Here is a 17,650-nt window from a genome sequence, read left to right as displayed (position 1 = left end):
AAATTTTATATTATGGTCAATGTTGTTTTGCTGTGTTTTTTAAAATTATGGTGCTTATTTAAAATGAAGTTATTCTTACTTAGATTTTAAATTTTTTAAAAATACTTTATGCATTTATGGGGAAAACCTCCACTATTCAAAAGAATCCTCCCCCAAAATATGTGAATTAGTTTTATTAGATTATGTGGAAAGTATTTGGGGTTTGTGTTTTATATGTTACCATAGAGTTATTTTATTTGGGGGCAATGATGGAAGAGTGTGAAAGAAATGGTGAAAGCAAATTCTTGAATTTTGCATATCTTTGATAACTAGTCTCTTTTTTTCCTCATTATAGATTACTTATATTTTTTCATTTTTTAATTGTTCCAATTTTTTGACATTTGGGATCTTAGTAATGTATATTAAGGATTTTATTTGTGGTAAACACCTTTTCATTTTGTTTGACATGTCTAGTGTTAAACAGATAAATTTATGAGTGGTAAATAGTACATTTATCATTCATCCCATTGTATTTATTTTTATTCCTACTTTATCCAGATATCTGCTAATTGTGTTTTTTATCCCTCTGCCATCTGTCCTTAAACTAAAATTTAAATTTTTACCTCATGACTTATAACTAAAGTTATGTTATACTAAATGCTTTACTGTGATTCAACCAATAATTTATACTGAGAAAATAATGGATCAATTGGTTTGATCTTTCATCTTATATTAGTTACTTTATATCCACAGTAGATTTCTGGTTAAAGACAGGAGCATTAGTGAATACTGATATGGAAATATATTAATGAGCATTAAATGATAATTATTAAATTTCCTTAACAAGAGTATTTACCAGTTCCATAAATTACGTGCATTTGATCACACATCTGTCTATTTCACAATTATTTTTAATGAATTTTTTGTTTGTTTTCTCCATTTCAATGAGGGCTAAAAAGAAAGAAAAATAATGATTATATAGTCTTTCATGTATTAGGAATAAATAATTTTTACACCAGCAGTTTGTAAATTCTGGAGACAGGCTTGTAAAGACCAGCCTGTAAACTTCTGTCTTATAATCATTCAGAAAGTAAACATGAAAATGGGAAAAATAAACCGGTTGATAATTTTGAAGAATAAAATATAGGAACTTCAAATAGTAAGTTATAAAAGCAGTTTTATCTATTTTTAATATAACACATAGTTCAGTTTAATATTGGTATTTAATACATATTTGGTCTTCTATTTTTTCTTTTTTTTTAAAGATTTTATTTATTTGGGAGAAGAGAGAGAGAGAATGAGCGAGCACATGAGCAGGGGCGGGGAGGGCAGAGGGAGAGAAGCAGGCTCCCCGCTAAGCGGAAAGCCCAATGAAGGGCTCTATCCCAGGACCCCTGAGCTCATGACCTGAGCAAAAGGCAGACACTTAAACAACTGAGCCACCCAGGCGCTCCTATTTGGTCTTCTATTAAAGGATAATGTATTTTAAAATTTATTTCCTCTATTAAAATAAACTTTATATAATACTATATTAAAATAATATTCTTGGGGTGCCTGGGTGGCTCAGTCAGTTGGGCGACCGACTCTTGGTTTCCGCTGAGGTCATGATCTCATGGGTTATGAGATCAAGCCTGTGTGGGGCTCCAGACTCAGGGGGAGTGTGCTTGGGATTTTCTCCCTTTGCCTCTCCTCCCCCTTGTGTGTGCACGTGCATGCATGTGCTCTCTCTCTCTCAAATAAGTAAGTCTTAAAAAAATATTCTTATCCAAAAGATAATGTATTTTAAATTTAAAATTATTTCATATGGCACAAAAAACACTGACCTGATTTCTAAAATTTCCAAATGATATCCTTGAGATTATAAATGACTCAGAGGACTCATGAATCAGGTTTGATTTTTTTACAGAAGTTGAAGCTCTGGAGTTGAAATGTCTTGGATCTTTTCACTATACCACCAAGTTGTGTATTCTATTTTATGTTTTGTGTTATTGTCTCTTACACTTTGACAATACTCCCCTTGGACTTTAAGGTCTGCTAGAGCAAATACAGTGTCTAGAGAATCCTTGTTTCTCTTGAATTGGCAGGTAGAATTTTTTAGTAATAATGTAATAATTTTTTTGTTCAATTTGATATTAATAGAAGTATAATTGATATGTATAAGTGTTGTATAATATTTTTTAAAAACATTGTTGAAGGTTTCTTCTAATGATGGGCTTGGTTATTTGAACTTTAACTGAGAACTAAAAATGCTGGACAAAGTAAATTTTAAAAATATTTCAGAAGTAACAAAGAAATGACAATATGGATTAGCCAAACCACAGATTGAAAAACCCATTGAGGGGTGCCTGGCTGGCTTAGTCAGTAGAGCATGAGACTCTTATTCTCAGGGTCAAGAGTTCAGGCCCCATGTTGGTCATGGAGCCTACTTAAGAAAAAAAAAAAAAAGAGAAAGAGAAAAGAAAAACCTGCTGAATCTCAAGCAGGGTAAATAAAATAAAACTCATATTTCAACCTATCATAGTGAAACTAAAGAAAACCAATAGACACTAGCCTAAAGATTCTAGATTCATATTAAAGGAAGGCTTTGGCCAACTAAACATTTTAAATAATAACTGAAATTTTGATAACACTATACTATTGCCTAAAACTACTTTCCAGGGCTCTGATACAGATTTGTAACTGTACAGAACTATTTCATCAGAGCCTTAGTGATTTTCCTGAACATATAATGAGGGGACAATGAGGATACTGACAGATCTCCAGGGACTTCCCTTAAATCATGCAACATTGAAATATTCATTTAAGTAACATCTTCCTGTACAAATTTAACATAGTGAAGGTTGAGTGTCTCTTCTGATTTGACAGTCCTTCCAGTGCAACTCACCAAAGTGAATAATTTCTTGTATCTCTTTTTATAAGATGAAAGGGCAAATCCTTGTGAATTTCTAGAGGCTTTCTGGGAAATTTGAAAAACAGTTCTACTGTCAAAGAGATTCTGAAAATTTTACCTTATTTTTTATATTAAGGACCTGATCTGGGGAAAGAAAAAAGTAAGGTTTTAGAGGAGATTTTGACAATTGATTTAGATAAGATCATGAGTATTGAGAAACATACTTGGAGAACATGGTTACCTACTTGATCAAAGTGACAATACAACATTTAAAGCTAAACATAAGAAGGTAACATGATTGGAAGGAACCTTATTTTTTTCGTAAGTGGAAAAACTTTGTTTTCTTGAATAATCAAGTAATAATAAAGCCAGCATAACATACAGAAAATTTCTGCTGCAGATAAGCGAGTGTACATGACTGTGGCGGTGGATATGGTCGTCACAGAGGTGGTGGAGCCCGTGCGCTTTCTTCTGGAGACGGTAGTACGTGTGTATCCTGCGAATGAGCGGTTTTGGTATTTCAGCAGAAAGACTTTCACAGAGACTTTCTTCATGAGGTTGAAACAGGTAGGACCTTTTGTTCTTTGCGTATAATAACTGGTATATATTTTTTCTATTCTTTTTTAACACCAAGATAATTTCTTAAGTAGTGATAAAAAGTGATAAAAATTTCTCAAATAATCAAGTGATAACGTCAAACAGTAGAATATTTGAAAAATCTACATCTAGGTTATGTAAATTAAAAAAACCCAGCTCGTGTAGTAATTATGTACTTTTTTCACTAAAAATTTGTACTGTGTATCTGTGAGGTTTCCACGTATTTAATAGAAACATTGCTTTATATATGTAAAATGACATCCTTTTATATATAATTATTTAGAACCAAAAAGACAGGGCACAGAAATAGCATATCTTTATAAAGTTATAATGAAAAAAATTTCCAAGTAATACCTGGGATTAATTGTCATAGTTATTTCTACCAAAATATTATATGAATACATTGTGTGACTTAGCAGTAAGATCATAAAATTATTTTAGTATTAAATAAACAAAAGTGGAGTTTCTATGACATCCCTAAATTAGGCAATGTTAGTAGGTAAAATACATAATTTTTGTTTTGTAGTGAAGGAAGAAAGTAACAGTGAAAAATAATTTGAATTCTAATAGTGTCTGTTTTGTGAAATGAGGCTAAAATGCTATATTTGAATAATGGAAATCCTTTATATACTACTTAGTACTGCCATTTCCCAAATTTAATAATTCTTGCTGCTTCATAGACTGTAATATGTGAAATGTAACGTGGTAAAAGCAAGTATCTGCACAGTGAACAAATAAAGAAGCCGCTTACCCATTTTCATATAAAAAAAACCTTGTTGCTCAGTTAAGCTTCATATACTACATACTTTGAAATTACTTTGTTTTTTGTCTTTTATAAAATTATTAGAGTGGTGGTTTGACACACTTTTATTACTATTTGGATTATTTCCTTTTTTTGTAGCATATTCTAATGAAGATTGTTTGAACAGTATTCAAAATATTAGCCTCCTGAGTATCTTTTCATATTTTAATATGGAATATTTTCCTCCCTCCCTCCTTCCCTTCTTTTCTTTGCTTTTTTGGTAGCTTAATTGTTCTATCAAAGAATTCACTTGTCATTTTGATCCGAAGGATTATGCAGAGTTGTGTAAGAGCAAATAAAGGCTCTATATAGAAAGTGGTCATCATTCTTCCCAGTGACCATTAATAAATTATGATGTCAGTTCTTCCTCCTTGAGACCTGATGAAAATTTACCTTCTTCCCATATCTCTCTCTATATATATTTTCCCATATCTATATATCTATATCTATACACACACACACACACACACATATATATATGGCAAGGTAAACAAGAGTACTAAGATTTATATACTTAGATACATTTCAAGAATATATATATTAGAGTAGGTTTTTATAATTAAATGTATTTTCATGTTTTAAAAACTACTGATGTTGAGTGACTGAGTAGCAAGTAATGAAACATTAAAAATACTGTACCAGGTCATTTCATGTGAATTAAAATTAAATCAGATTTACTTATAATATTCAGCTCTACTAAATGTGAGACTGATTTATTTTTTATGTTAATTCTTTTTATTGTGAACAATTTTATGCCACAGTATTAGAAAATGTAAGTGAAATGGACAAAATCCTTAAAAATACAGTTTATCAAAATGATGTACATAGGAATAAATAGAAAATCTGAATTGCCATATGTATATAATATGTTGAATATGCAATTAAAATTTTTCCTACGAAGTGAATACAGTCTGAATGCCTCCAAACACCTACACACTTATGAAATACACACACAAACACCCACATGCAGACACACAAACATGTGAACATACATGCACACACCAAGCTACACAGGCTTTCCCTGAGAATAGAGAAGGAAGGAATACTGTCTGAACACATTTTATCAGGCCAGAAAATAAATTGCCCCGAAAACCTGACAAGCCAAAATGGAAAAGCCACAGTAAGCTCTCTCACATGAACTCAGATGTAGATACCTAAACAAAATATTTGCAAACAAGATTCAGCGATTTATAAAATGGATAATTATATATTATGACCATGCAGGTATTTTTTTTTAAGTTTTTACTTAAATTCCTGAACATACAGTGTAATATTAGTTCCAGGTGTACAGGATAGTGATTCAGCACTTGCATACAACATCTGGAGCTCATCACAAGTGCACTGTGAGACTGATTTAAATGAATATCAAATATGAAGAAGATGGTTTCTAACTTTAATGGTATAATCTGTGTTCAAGAAAAAGTGTGGAAGGCTATGGAGACTGAAGGCATACCTGCCCTGAGTAGAAATAATGAAAAGGAAAAAAATTAAAATCTAGAGAAGTTAAATGAATTGTTAAAATTTATATGGATAATTATTGCAAGAGCTGAAACTATAACTCCTTACTGGAAGTCACACTATGCTGCTGTAAGGCTAAGATAGTTTCTTTCAGTATTTCAGAGACTGGGTTGGTTTGCGGCTATTGATAATAATTTGGAGATGTTAGTCTAGACTAGACAACATTGGCAGAAAGAAGGAATTAGGTGAGCATCTAACGCAGTTCAAGGTTACCTAGGAAACTCTGGGTCCAGACCATTCCTAGTACAAAGGATTCTGGGATGACTGGATTTGTTGAATAACCCCAGAACTAGTCCTCTACTCAAACAGGATTAGATCAGATTCCAGGGGGATAATAACAAGCCAGATGGGATTCCCTCTAAATTAAACGTCAGTTTTCCTGCTCTCAAATATAGTAGGAGTTTATCTGTAGGCTAAGGGATGTATGAAAGTATGACTTACACTAATTAATGTTCATTCAGGACCAAATAGCATTTTCACTTCATTTTCCACTCACAGGAGTGAAGAGAGCATGGAATAAGGGGACCAAATTATAGGGGATCTGGGAAAATTCCCCAGAGACAGCCCTTTGACCTAAGGCCTGACAGAGGAATAGAATTTAATTAAAGTACGGAAGAGTATCTGCAAATGCCCAGAGAGCTGGAGAGATTAGGGAGCACAGAAGAGGGGAGAACAGTAGGTGATGGTGAGAGGAAGCTAGGTCCCTGATCACATGAGGCTTTGTAGTCCATGGTAAGAGTTTTTTCTAAATCAGCTTCGTTGAGGTATAATTAGCACACAGTACAATGCATCCATTTTAGTTGTATATTTTGATGAGATGGGCAAACATACACTTGAATAACCACCATTAAAATTAAGATAGACAACATTTCCATCACTCTTAAAAGTTCCATTGTGCCGTCTCAGCCATTCCTCCCCAGGCTCAACCTCAGACAAGCAGTAATCTTCTTTCTGTCATTATAGATTAGAATTGTCTTTTCTAGAGTTTCATATAACTGAAATTGTACAGTATGTACTCTTTTGTGTAAGGCTTCTTTCATAGAACAGTGTTTTTGAGATTCATCCATGTTGTGTGTGTCAGTAACTCGTTCCTTTTTATTGTGACACGATAGACCTTTATAAGGATATACCAGAAGTTGTTCAGCCGTTTATCTCTTGGGAATTTGAGTTGTTTCCAGTTTTTGATTAGTGTGGTTAAAGCTGCTATGTACATGTCTTTATGTGGACATAGGTTTTCATTTATCGTGGATAGATAACTAGACGTGGAATTGCTGTGTTATATGGTTAAGTGTATACTTCATAAGAAACAGCCAAACTGTTTTCTGAGGTGCTTGATCACTTTATTCCACTCTGGCAATGTATATGTGTTCCAATTTCTCCTTGTCCTTGCCAACACTTAGTATTATTAGTCTTTTAAATTTTAGCTATTCATATGGTTGTGTAGATGTAACTCATTGCAGTGTTAATTTGCATTTCACATAACGATTTTGAGCTTCTTGTGCTTATTGTTCATTTATATATCTTCATTATGAAATATTCAGATTTTTTGTCCATATTTTGTCTTACTGAGTTATAGAGTTCTTTATATATTCTGAATATGTCTTTTGTCAGATACATTAGTGTAATGTTCTCACAAAATGAGTTGAAATTTGTATTTTCTATTTGCTTGAAGAATTTAGGATTATACTATTTTTTTCCTTAAATGTTGGATAGAATTCACCAGTGAAACCATATGGGCCTATAGTTTACTTTGTGGGAAGGCTTTTAGTTACCAGTTTACTGGTAACCAGTTCTGTTTACTATTGTTTTATTTCTTCTTGAGTTGTTGGTGATTTGTATCTTTCAAGAAATTTTCAGTTTAATCAAGGATATTTATTGCTTAAAATATTGTCTTATTTTCTTTTTAATGTCTTTAGGATTTGTATGATCTGCTTTTATTTCTGATATTGGTAATTTATGTAATCTCTTCTTTTTTAAATTAGCCTAGCTGGAGGTTTATTAATTTTATTGACATTCTTCTTTCAAAAAATCAGATTTTGATTCATTGTTTTCCCTGTTGTTTTTCTGTTTTCTGTTGATTCCTTTTGTTTTCTTTGTAATTTCTTTTTTCCCCCCTCCTGCTTTGGCTTTAACTTGTTTTTCTTTTTCTAGTTTCTTCATGTGAAGATTAGATCATTGATTAAAATATTTTTTTTCTGGGGCACCTGGGTGGCTCAGTCGTTGGGCGTCTGCCTTCGGCTCAGGTCATGATCCCAGGGTCCTGGGATCGAGCCCCGCATCGGGCTCTCTGTTCAGCGGGAAGCCTGCTTCTCCCTCTCCCACTCCCCCTGCTTGTGTTCCTGTTCTAGCTCTCTCTGTCAAATAAATAAAATCTTTAAAAAAAATTTTTTTTTTCTGATGCCTTTTCATTTTTAAGGTTATAACTTTACCTGTAACTACTGCTTTAGCTGCACCCATAAGACTTGTTATTTTGTGTGTTCATTTGATTTGAAATAGTTTCCACATCCTGTATTATTTCTTTTGTGATTTATGGGTTGTTTAGAAGTGTATTGTTTAATTTCCAAATATTTGTGATTTTTCCAGGTATCTTTCTGCTACTGATGTCTAATTTTGTCTCATTTTGATCGGAGAACATAGTCTGTGTCATTTGAATCCTTTTAGGTTGTTTAAACTTACTTTATGACTTAGTATATGGTCCATCTTGGTAAAGTTCCAAGAGTACTTGTAAGGAATGTGTATTCTGCAGTTGTTGAGTAGAATATTCTATAAATGTCAGTTATGTTAAGTACTATGAAAGGACTTTCTGTCAAGTCTACTCAGTTCTCCATATATTCAATGAGATCTCTCCATTCTTGTTGGAAGTAACAACAACTTCCATGACTATTACTATAAGCAGTAGTGGTGATAGCAACTATATTACTACATGCGGTATGCTGTTCTAAGCATTTTAAAAGGATTCACATATGTAATCAGTACAACCATTGAGGTGTAGGTGCCATTATTATTGTCATTTTTCAGATAAGCATTTAGGCATAGGAAGGTTATTGGTTGGTAGATGAGGAATTAAACCTAAGAAGTTTGGCCCTAAAACTTATCCTTGTGAAATGATTATGAGAAAGGGAAAATATGCTAGTCATAACACAAAAATTGGGATTATTTTTTTTTCTGTGAAATCTTTTCTGTATGAGTCCTGGTAATTTTTGTTATATTTTACTTCAGCTTGTTTTCTTTTACTTGCATCATCTTTGACTGTTGACATCACTAATTACATTAGTATTATATGTGAAGAGCTTAGAAATAAGATCTAAGGTCTTACAACATTTGAAAAATGGGCAGTGCACTTTACCCCTCTAAGAAAACAGACTCTTAGCTGCTGAAATGAAGTGATGTATGATGCTGGTCTGGAAAGAACACACTGATTATATGGAATCATTTGGAAACTGCTTGCCTAAAAGATGCCTCCTCCAAAAGCTTTTCTAGTACTAATGAACAGCTGGTATTTTACTGTTTGATGCTATTCCACTGCTTTAAAGCTTTGCTACCTGTTAAAATGCCAGTATCCCCAGCAAATAGACCCTAATAACTTTTACCAGTCATATTGTCTTCATTATTGATGAGTTTAATAAGACTCTTTCCTTAGGCTAGATTTTATTAGAGGACAAGGTTAAGAAATCAAGAGGGCATTCCTGTGTGATGTGTGAAGTGTTAGTAAATTGAAGAAAGAGGGCCAAAGGCCTGTATAGCTTATTTTATAGTTTTTCTGAGATGCCAGTATTCATTTTAGAAATGATTTTCAGTGCTTAGTTTAGTTTATTAAACATTTATTTAGTGCTACAATGTGATAGGCATTATGCTAGGTATTGGGGATACATGCATGAATAACATATGTTCTCTGTCTTTAAGGAGTAAGAATGTAGTGGTAAAAATATTATACCACTAGGTAATCCTTCCAACTGTAGAAGTATATGCAAAATGTAGAAGTCATGTTCACCAATCACACATTGGACTGAACTTAGTCTTCATGGGGTTGTATCTCAGCTTACCATTTCCTAGATGTTTAACCTTAGGCAATATACTCCTTATCTCCAAAATGTGGAGTTTTATTATACCACCTCAGAGAGTTGTTAAAAGAAAACTTTCTTTTCCTTTACTATGATTCACACCACTTCACTTCTTACAACAGATGGGTGGGTGTTTTCCCATATCAATCAATCATCCAACTCTGTGGATACCAACTGGATGTCCTAAAATTCAGTTATGACACTACCTGGAGTTAGCACAGACCCCACAGGTTGAGGGCTCAGTCCCCCTACCCCCAACTTCAGATACCAGTCGTAAGTCCAGTTTGACACATTTGCTTTTGACTAAGTGGCTATAAATTGGAGGTTCCCACAACCCCCCTTCTCAGATTTGATAATTTGCTAGAATGGCTTGCAGAACTCAAGAAAACAGTTTACTTACATTATTATTTTATTATAAAAGAATATAACTCAGGAACAGCCAGATGGAAGAGATGCATAAGACAAGGTATGGGGGAAGGGCTGTGGATTGTGGAGATTTCATGCCCTCTCCAGGCACACCACCCTCCCAGCACCTCCATGTGTTCACCAATCCAGAAACTTTCAGAATGCCTTTCTTTATGGATTTTTATGGAGGCTCTGTTATATAGGCATGATTGATTAAATCATTGACCATTAGTGATTAACTCACTGATCAGCCCCTTTCTCCTCCTTGGAGGTTGGGGAGTGGGTTTGAAAGTTGTGACCCTCTAATAACACTGTTGATCATATCCAGCCCTTTCCTCCCCCTAGTCTTTAGGGGCTTTCCAAAGTCACCTCATTAACACAAACTCCAGTGTGGTTGAAAGGGGCATGTTAGGAAAAGATGCTCCTTTTACCTTTATTGCTCTGGAGCTACTACAGAAAATGGGGACAAAAACCAAATATTAAAAAAAATTTTTTTATTAGTTTCACAGGTAGAATTTAGTGATTCATCAATTGCATTAACACCCAGTGCTCATTACATCAAGTGCCCTCTTTAATTCCCATCACCCAGTTATCCCTTCCCCCCCACTTCCCCTCTAGCAACTCTGTTTGTTTCGTAGAGTTCAGCATCTCTTATGGTTCATCTCCCTCTCAATTTTCATCTTATTTTATTTTTCTTCCCTTCCCCTATGTTCATCTGTTTTGTTTCTTAAATTCCACATATGAGTGAAATCATGTGCTATTTGTCTTTCTCTGACTGACTTATTTTGCTTAGCAAAATATCCACATCATTGCAAATAGCAAGATTTCATTCTTAATGGCTCAGTAATATTCCATTTTATATATAAATACACACACACACACTACATTTTATTTATCCATCCATCTGTCAATGGACATCTGGGCTCTTTTCATATGACAAAAACCAAATATTATAACAAAAGATGTTTCTTTCACCTTTATAGCCATGGAGCTTTTTCAGGAGTCAGGATGAAGACCAAAAATATATGTCTTATTATATCACAGTATCATAATTGTTATGATGAATAAATAAGAATTCATGTAAAGCCCTTTAGAATAGTGCTTGTCATCTGGCAAATACTTAATAATTACTAGCTATTGTTATTATTAATGCTAATTGACTACTTGCTTTCTTCTGTCTAGTCTGTATTCTCTTTGGGCAGAGTCCTTTCAGCCTAAAGTAAGTGAATCAATCAATCAATAAATGAGTAACTGTGGTAAGGAAGGTTAGGCTTTTGAAGGTATCAGAAAGCAGAGAAGGGCATTTCATTCGGAGAAAACAGTTGAGTAAATTCATAAAACTGATGCAAGGTGGTATGCTCAAGATATTTAGAAAAATTAGATATTACTGAAGCATCAATGCACATGGTGGATAATTACTCTAAATAGGTAGTCATTACCATGTTAGATATTTAGAGCCTTTCCTCAGGTTGGGAGGATTTTAAAAGCTGTGAATGACCCTAGATTTGTAATTGAGGAAGGTCACTGACAACAGTGAAAAGGATGTTGATACTGGAGGCAGTAGATATGAAGTGAGTAGGCAATGGTAGTGGGGATTGTAGAACAGAGGAATTAGAGAGGCATTAATAAAGACAGTAAGATTTGGTGTTTGATTTGATGTGAAGTTGAGGGAAAAGAAGGGGGCTAGGATTATTATTATTTTTTAAAGATTTTATTATTTATTGAGATAAAGAGAGCAGGTGAGCGTGTATGTGAGTTCGGGAAGGGAAAGAGAATCGCAAGCAGACTCTATGCTGAGCTTGGAGCCCCATATGGGGCTCAGTCTCACCACCCTAAGATCATGACCTGAGCCAAAATCAAGAGTTGGATGCTTAACCAACTGAGCCACCCAGGTGCCCCAGGCTAGGATTACTTCTAAGTGATTGGGTGGTTGGGAGAAAAGTTTTAAGACTCTTGAGGAAAGCCAGTGGAGTTTCAGATATGCTGGCTGAATTTAATGGTCCTGTGGGGCTCCCAGGTTAGTAGGCAATTTGTATTCTGACCTTGGGAAATAAAGATTTTAAAAGTGGTTAATACTTGGGAATTGTGAATAGGAGTAGATGAAATCACCTAGATCCCAAGTGTTGAATGAGGAGTGGAGCACTTGGGAAATAGACATTTGAAAGACTGGTAGGGGTGCCTGGGTGGCTCAGTTGGTTAAGTGACTGCCTTCGGCTCAGGTCATGGTCCCGGAGTCCTGGGATCGAGTCCCACATCGGGCTCCCGGCTCAGTGGGGAGCCTGCTTCTCCCTCTGACCCTCTCCCCTCTCATGCTGTTTCTCTCTCTCAAATAAATAAATAAATAAAATCTTTAAAAAAAAAAAAAAAGAAAGAAAGACTGGTAGAAGAGGATTGAGCCAAGTAAATCTAAGCGCAGATACAGGGATGAAATCACAAGAGCATGAGGCCAAGGAAGGCAAGGAAGGAAATTGTTTCCAGGAGGAGAGAATGCCTGCAGCATCAGTTACTGCAGGGAGGTTAAGTAGGGAGTTGATGGGTAAATAAGAGACAATGATCTTAGACTCTAGACTTGGACAGTTTCAGAGGAATAGTGGGGCAGAAGTCTGACTGCAGTTAACTGAGGGTTGAATGGGAGACAAAAATGTAATCACAACCCTTGTGCAACTGGGGACAAAAGAGATGCTGGGTATAGATCCAAAGTATTAGGATACATTTTACTTTATCTTATACAGTTGACCCTTGAACAATGTGGGAGTTAAGTGTGCTTACCCCTCATGCAATGAAATTCCATGTTTAACTTTTGGCTTCCTCAAAACTTAACTGTTAACAGCCTCCTGTTGACTGGAAGCCTTACTAATGGCAAGATTTCATTCTTTTTGATGGCTGAGTAATATTCCACCATAAATATATATATATATATATATATATCTCACATCTTCCTTATCCCAGGACCCCAAGATCATGACCTGAGCTGAAGTCAGACACTTAACCCACTGAGCCACCCAGGTGTCCCTAAAATTAGAGTTTTGAGAAAATTCAATCTATTTTTCCTGGATTTGGAAGCTATACCTAGTGATACTGCTGAATGAGCACCTCATCAAAATATGGGATGCTGAACAATTACTATTTTTTTATGTTATGTTAATCAACATACATTACATCATTAGTTTTTGATGTAGTGTTCCATGATTCATTGTTTGCATATAACACCCAGTGCTCCATGCAGAACGTGCCCTCTTTAATACCCATCACCAGGCTAACCCATCCCCCCTCTACCCTCCCCTCTAGAACCCTCAGTTTGTTTCTCAGAGTCCATTGTCTCTCATGGTTCGTCTCCCCCTCCAATTTTCCCCCCTTCATTCTTTCCTTCCTGCTATCTTCTTGAACACTTATTATTGCCAACATTTAGAAGAATGACATAGTAGATAAATTTCAAAGCAAACTACTTTTTTTGGGCAGAAATGGTATAGTTAAACATTATGTACAAACTTGCAACTAGTAGATAAAAAAGTCCTGGAGATCTAATGCACAACCTACTGATTATAATCAACAGTACTTTATTACAGACTTTAAAGTTGCTAAGAGACTAGATCTTTTGTTCTTGCCACAAAAAAGAAATGATAACTATGTGACAAGATAGAGGTGTTAGCTAATGGTACAATGGTAATCATATTGCAGTATATAAATGTATCAAATCAACCCAATATATACCTTACACAACATTATGTCAATTATATTTCAATTAAAAGGGAAATTATGCATCACCTGATATTTTTCTTGTTCTTCTTCTTCTTTTTATTTTTAACATATGAAAGGACTTCCAAAACAGCAGAAAGCAAAATTAGAATTTTGGAACATTCTGTTGCTTCAGATACCATGTGCTTATCATGTTAATTCAAAATGATTTTTAATGGGACGCCTGGGTGGCTCAGTCGTTAAGCGTCTGCCTTCGGCTCAGGTCATGATCCCAGGGTCCTAGGATCGAGTCCTGCATCAGGTTCCTTGCTCAGTGAGGAGCCTGCTTCTCTCTCTCCCTCTGCTGCTCCCCCAGCTTGTGCTCTCTCTCTCTCTCTGACAAATAAATAAATTAAAAAAAAATGATTTTTAAATGACAGTTTTAAAATACCCCAAAATAGAACTTATATTGGAGATACTCATAACTTGTTAAAAAATGAAATTCAACAGAGTAAAATTTGAAGATCTAATTGGCTTTATTGTGATCTACACATTTAATGCAATCCCTATCAAAATACCACCAGCATTTGTCACAGAACTAGAACAAGCAATCCTAAAATTTGTATGGAACCACAAAAGACCCCAAATAGGCAAATCAATCTTGAAAAAGAAAAACAAAGCTGGAAGCATCAGTGATTCGAGATTTCAAGTTCTAGTACAAAGCTGTAGTCATCAAGACAGCATGGTACTGGTACAAAAACAGACACATAGATCAATGGAACAGAACAGAGAACCCAGAATTGGACCCACAACTATATGGTCAACTGATCTTCAACAAAGCACTACCAAGTGGCCTGTGAGTGAAGAATAACTCTTATTTAAAGATTTGTGTTCATTGAAATTTAACAAGTAAAAACAAAAGGCTTATCACCACCCAAAGGGTAAAGTGACAGAGCTACTTGGATGTGACGGGAAGTAGCAATGTCACTGATACTTAATAATAAAATTTTGCTTATTTCATACACACGCTGTCTTTAGGTCCAGATAATATTCTTGTATTTAAGACTGTGGTATTACTCTTAGAATACTACTTGTTCATCATTTTGAAATGAAATTATTTCCTATGAACAGAGGTAACTGCTTTTGTTTCCAGTAATGCCATGTAACATTCTTAGCTGTGTTGCTCTTCATAAAAATGTTTTCTACTTTGTACTGGTGCCAAAATGTAGTAAAAATTGGTAACAGCAAAGTTATTCTAGGTATAAAAAAAGGAAAGCATATGGAGATAAGAGCTTGGAAAATGCAATTTACTTCAGTGCACTCAATGATCTTTTATTTCATAATTAGGCATCTATGAGAAGAAAGAGTTTCAGGAAAAAAATAGGAGCAGATTTGATTATTAGATGAAGTTATTGTAAAACAGAATTTAGTTCACCAGGGGTCAATTGAGTCAGCACAGTGAAAACATGTAGGAGGTGGTTCTTGAATTCTTGCTTATTTTGGTGATGTGTGTGATAAACTAGAAAGAACAGTTTGAGGCAATTAGAGATAAAAAACAATGTTATGAAGAAAGAAATGCTTATATAATACTCATTTTATTTTTTTATTTTTTATTTTATTTTATTTATTTTTAAAGATTTATTTATTTATTCATGAGAGACAGAGAGAGAGAGGCAGAGGGAGAAGCAGGCTCCCAAGGAGCAGAGAGCCTGATGCCGGACTTGATCCCAGGACCCTGGGATCATGACCTGAGCCGAAGGCAGACGCTTAACCATCTGAGCCACCCAGGCGCCCTATAATACTCATTTTAAAGATAATCTTAAATGTTATTACATTAGATTAGTTTAGGAAATCCAGAACGTTTTGAGTCTAGCACAGCATATTTTAATGCAGATTGACATTTCTTTTTTTTTAATTTATTTTTTATTTTATTATGTTGTTAATCACCATACATTACATCATTAGTTTTTGATGTAGTGTTCCATGATTCATTGTTTGCGTATAACACCAAGTGCTCCATTCAGTACGTGCCCTCTTTAATACCCATCACCAGGCTAACCCAGCCCCCCCACCTCCCTCCCCTCTAGAACCCTCAGTTTGTTTCTCAGAGTCCATAGTCTCTCATGGTTCATCTCCCCCTCCAATTTCCCCCCCCTTCATTCTTCTCTTCCTACTATCTTCTTTTTTTTTTTTAACATATAATGTATTATTTGTTTCAGAGGTACATGTCTGTGATTCAACAGTCTTGCACAATTCACAGCACTCACCATAGCACATACCTTCCCCAATGTCTATCACCCAGCCACCCCATCCCTCCCACCCCCCACCACTCCAGCAACCCTCAGTTTGTTTCCTGAGATTAAGAATTCCTCATATCAGTGAGATTATGTGATACATGTCTTTCTCTGATTGACTTATTTCGCTCAGCATTAATACCCTCCAGTCCCATCCACGTTGTTGCAAATGGCAAGATGTCATTCCTATTCATGGCTGCATAATATTCCATTGTGTATATATATACACCACATCTTCTTTATCCATTCATCTGTCAATGGACATCTTGGCTCTTTCCATAGTTTGGCTGTCATGGACATTGCTGCTATGAACATCGGGGTGCACGTACCCCTTCAGATCCCTACATTTGTTCCTTGGGGTTAATACCCAGTAGTGCAATTCCTGGGTCGTATGATAGCTCTATTTTCAACTTTTTGAGGAACCTCCATACTGCTTTCCAGAGTGGTTGCACCAGCTTGCATTCCCACCAACAGTGTAGGAGGGTTCCCCTTTCTCCGCATCCCCACCAACATCTGTCGTTTCCTGACTTGTTAATTTTAGCCATTCTGACTGCTGTGGGGTGGTATTTCATTGAGGTTTTGATTTGGCTTTCCCTGATGCCGAGCGATATTGAGCACTTTTTCATGTGTCTGTTGGCCATTTGGATGTCTTCTTTGGAAAAATGTCTGTTCATGTCTTCTGCCCATTTCTTGATTGGATCATTTGTTCTTTGGGTGTTGAGTTTAAGAAGTTCATTGTCGATTTTGGATACTAGCCCTTTGTCTGATACGTCATTTACAAATATCTTCTCCCATTCTGTCGGTTGTCTTTTGGTTTTGTTGACTGTTTCTTTTGCTGTACAAAAGCTTTTTATCTTGATGAAGTCCCAATAGTTCATTTTTGCCCTTGCTTCCCTTGCCTTTGGTGATGTTTCTAGGAAGAAGTTGCTGCGGCTGAGGTCGAAGAGGTTGCTGCCTGTGTTCTCCTTTAGGATTTTGATGGACTTTTGTCTCACATTTAGGTCTGTCAACGATTTTGAGTCTATTTTTGTGTGTGGTGTAAGGAAATGGTCCAGTTTCCTTCTTCTGCATGTGGCTGTCCAATTGTCCCAACACCATTTGTTGAAGAGACTGTCCTTTTTTTCATTGGACATTCTTTCCTGCTTTGTCAAAGATTAGTTGAGCATAGAGTTGAGGGTCCATTTCTGGGCTCTTTATTCTGTTCCATTGACCTATGTGTCTGTTTTTATGCCAGTACCATACTGTCTTGATGGTTACAGCTTTGTAATAGAGCTTGAAGTCTGGAATTGTGATGCTGCCAGCTTTGCTTTTCTTTTTCAACATTCCTCTGGGTATTTGGGGTCTTTTCTGGTTCCATACAAATTTTAGGATTATTTGTTCCATTTCTTTGAAAAAAGGTGATGGTATTTTGATACGGATTGCATTAAAT

The 17,650-nt window shown here is 35.4% G+C and overlaps 1 protein-coding gene across 3 annotated transcripts in view; it reads left to right on the top strand.

Moving 5' to 3' along the window:
• Nucleotides 1-17,650, top strand: part of RABGAP1L (RAB GTPase activating protein 1 like) — a 769,071-nt gene that overhangs the window by 133,434 nt on the left and 617,987 nt on the right. For all 3 annotated transcript variants that reach the window (XM_035010758.1, XM_035010757.1, XM_035010759.1), the window contains one exon: nucleotides 3,270-3,436. In XM_035010758.1, coding sequence (XP_034866649.1) covers nucleotides 3,270-3,436 — 167 coding nt within the window. The remainder of the gene's footprint in view (nucleotides 1-3,269; nucleotides 3,437-17,650) is intronic.

Source organism: Mirounga leonina, unplaced genomic scaffold (assembly GCF_011800145.1).
Source record: "Mirounga leonina isolate KUSES-001 unplaced genomic scaffold, KU_Mleo_1.0 Mir_154, whole genome shotgun sequence".
In the NCBI taxonomy this organism is placed as follows: domain Eukaryota; kingdom Metazoa; phylum Chordata; class Mammalia; order Carnivora; family Phocidae; genus Mirounga; species Mirounga leonina.
This window is presented reverse-complemented; position numbering and strand designations above follow the sequence as displayed.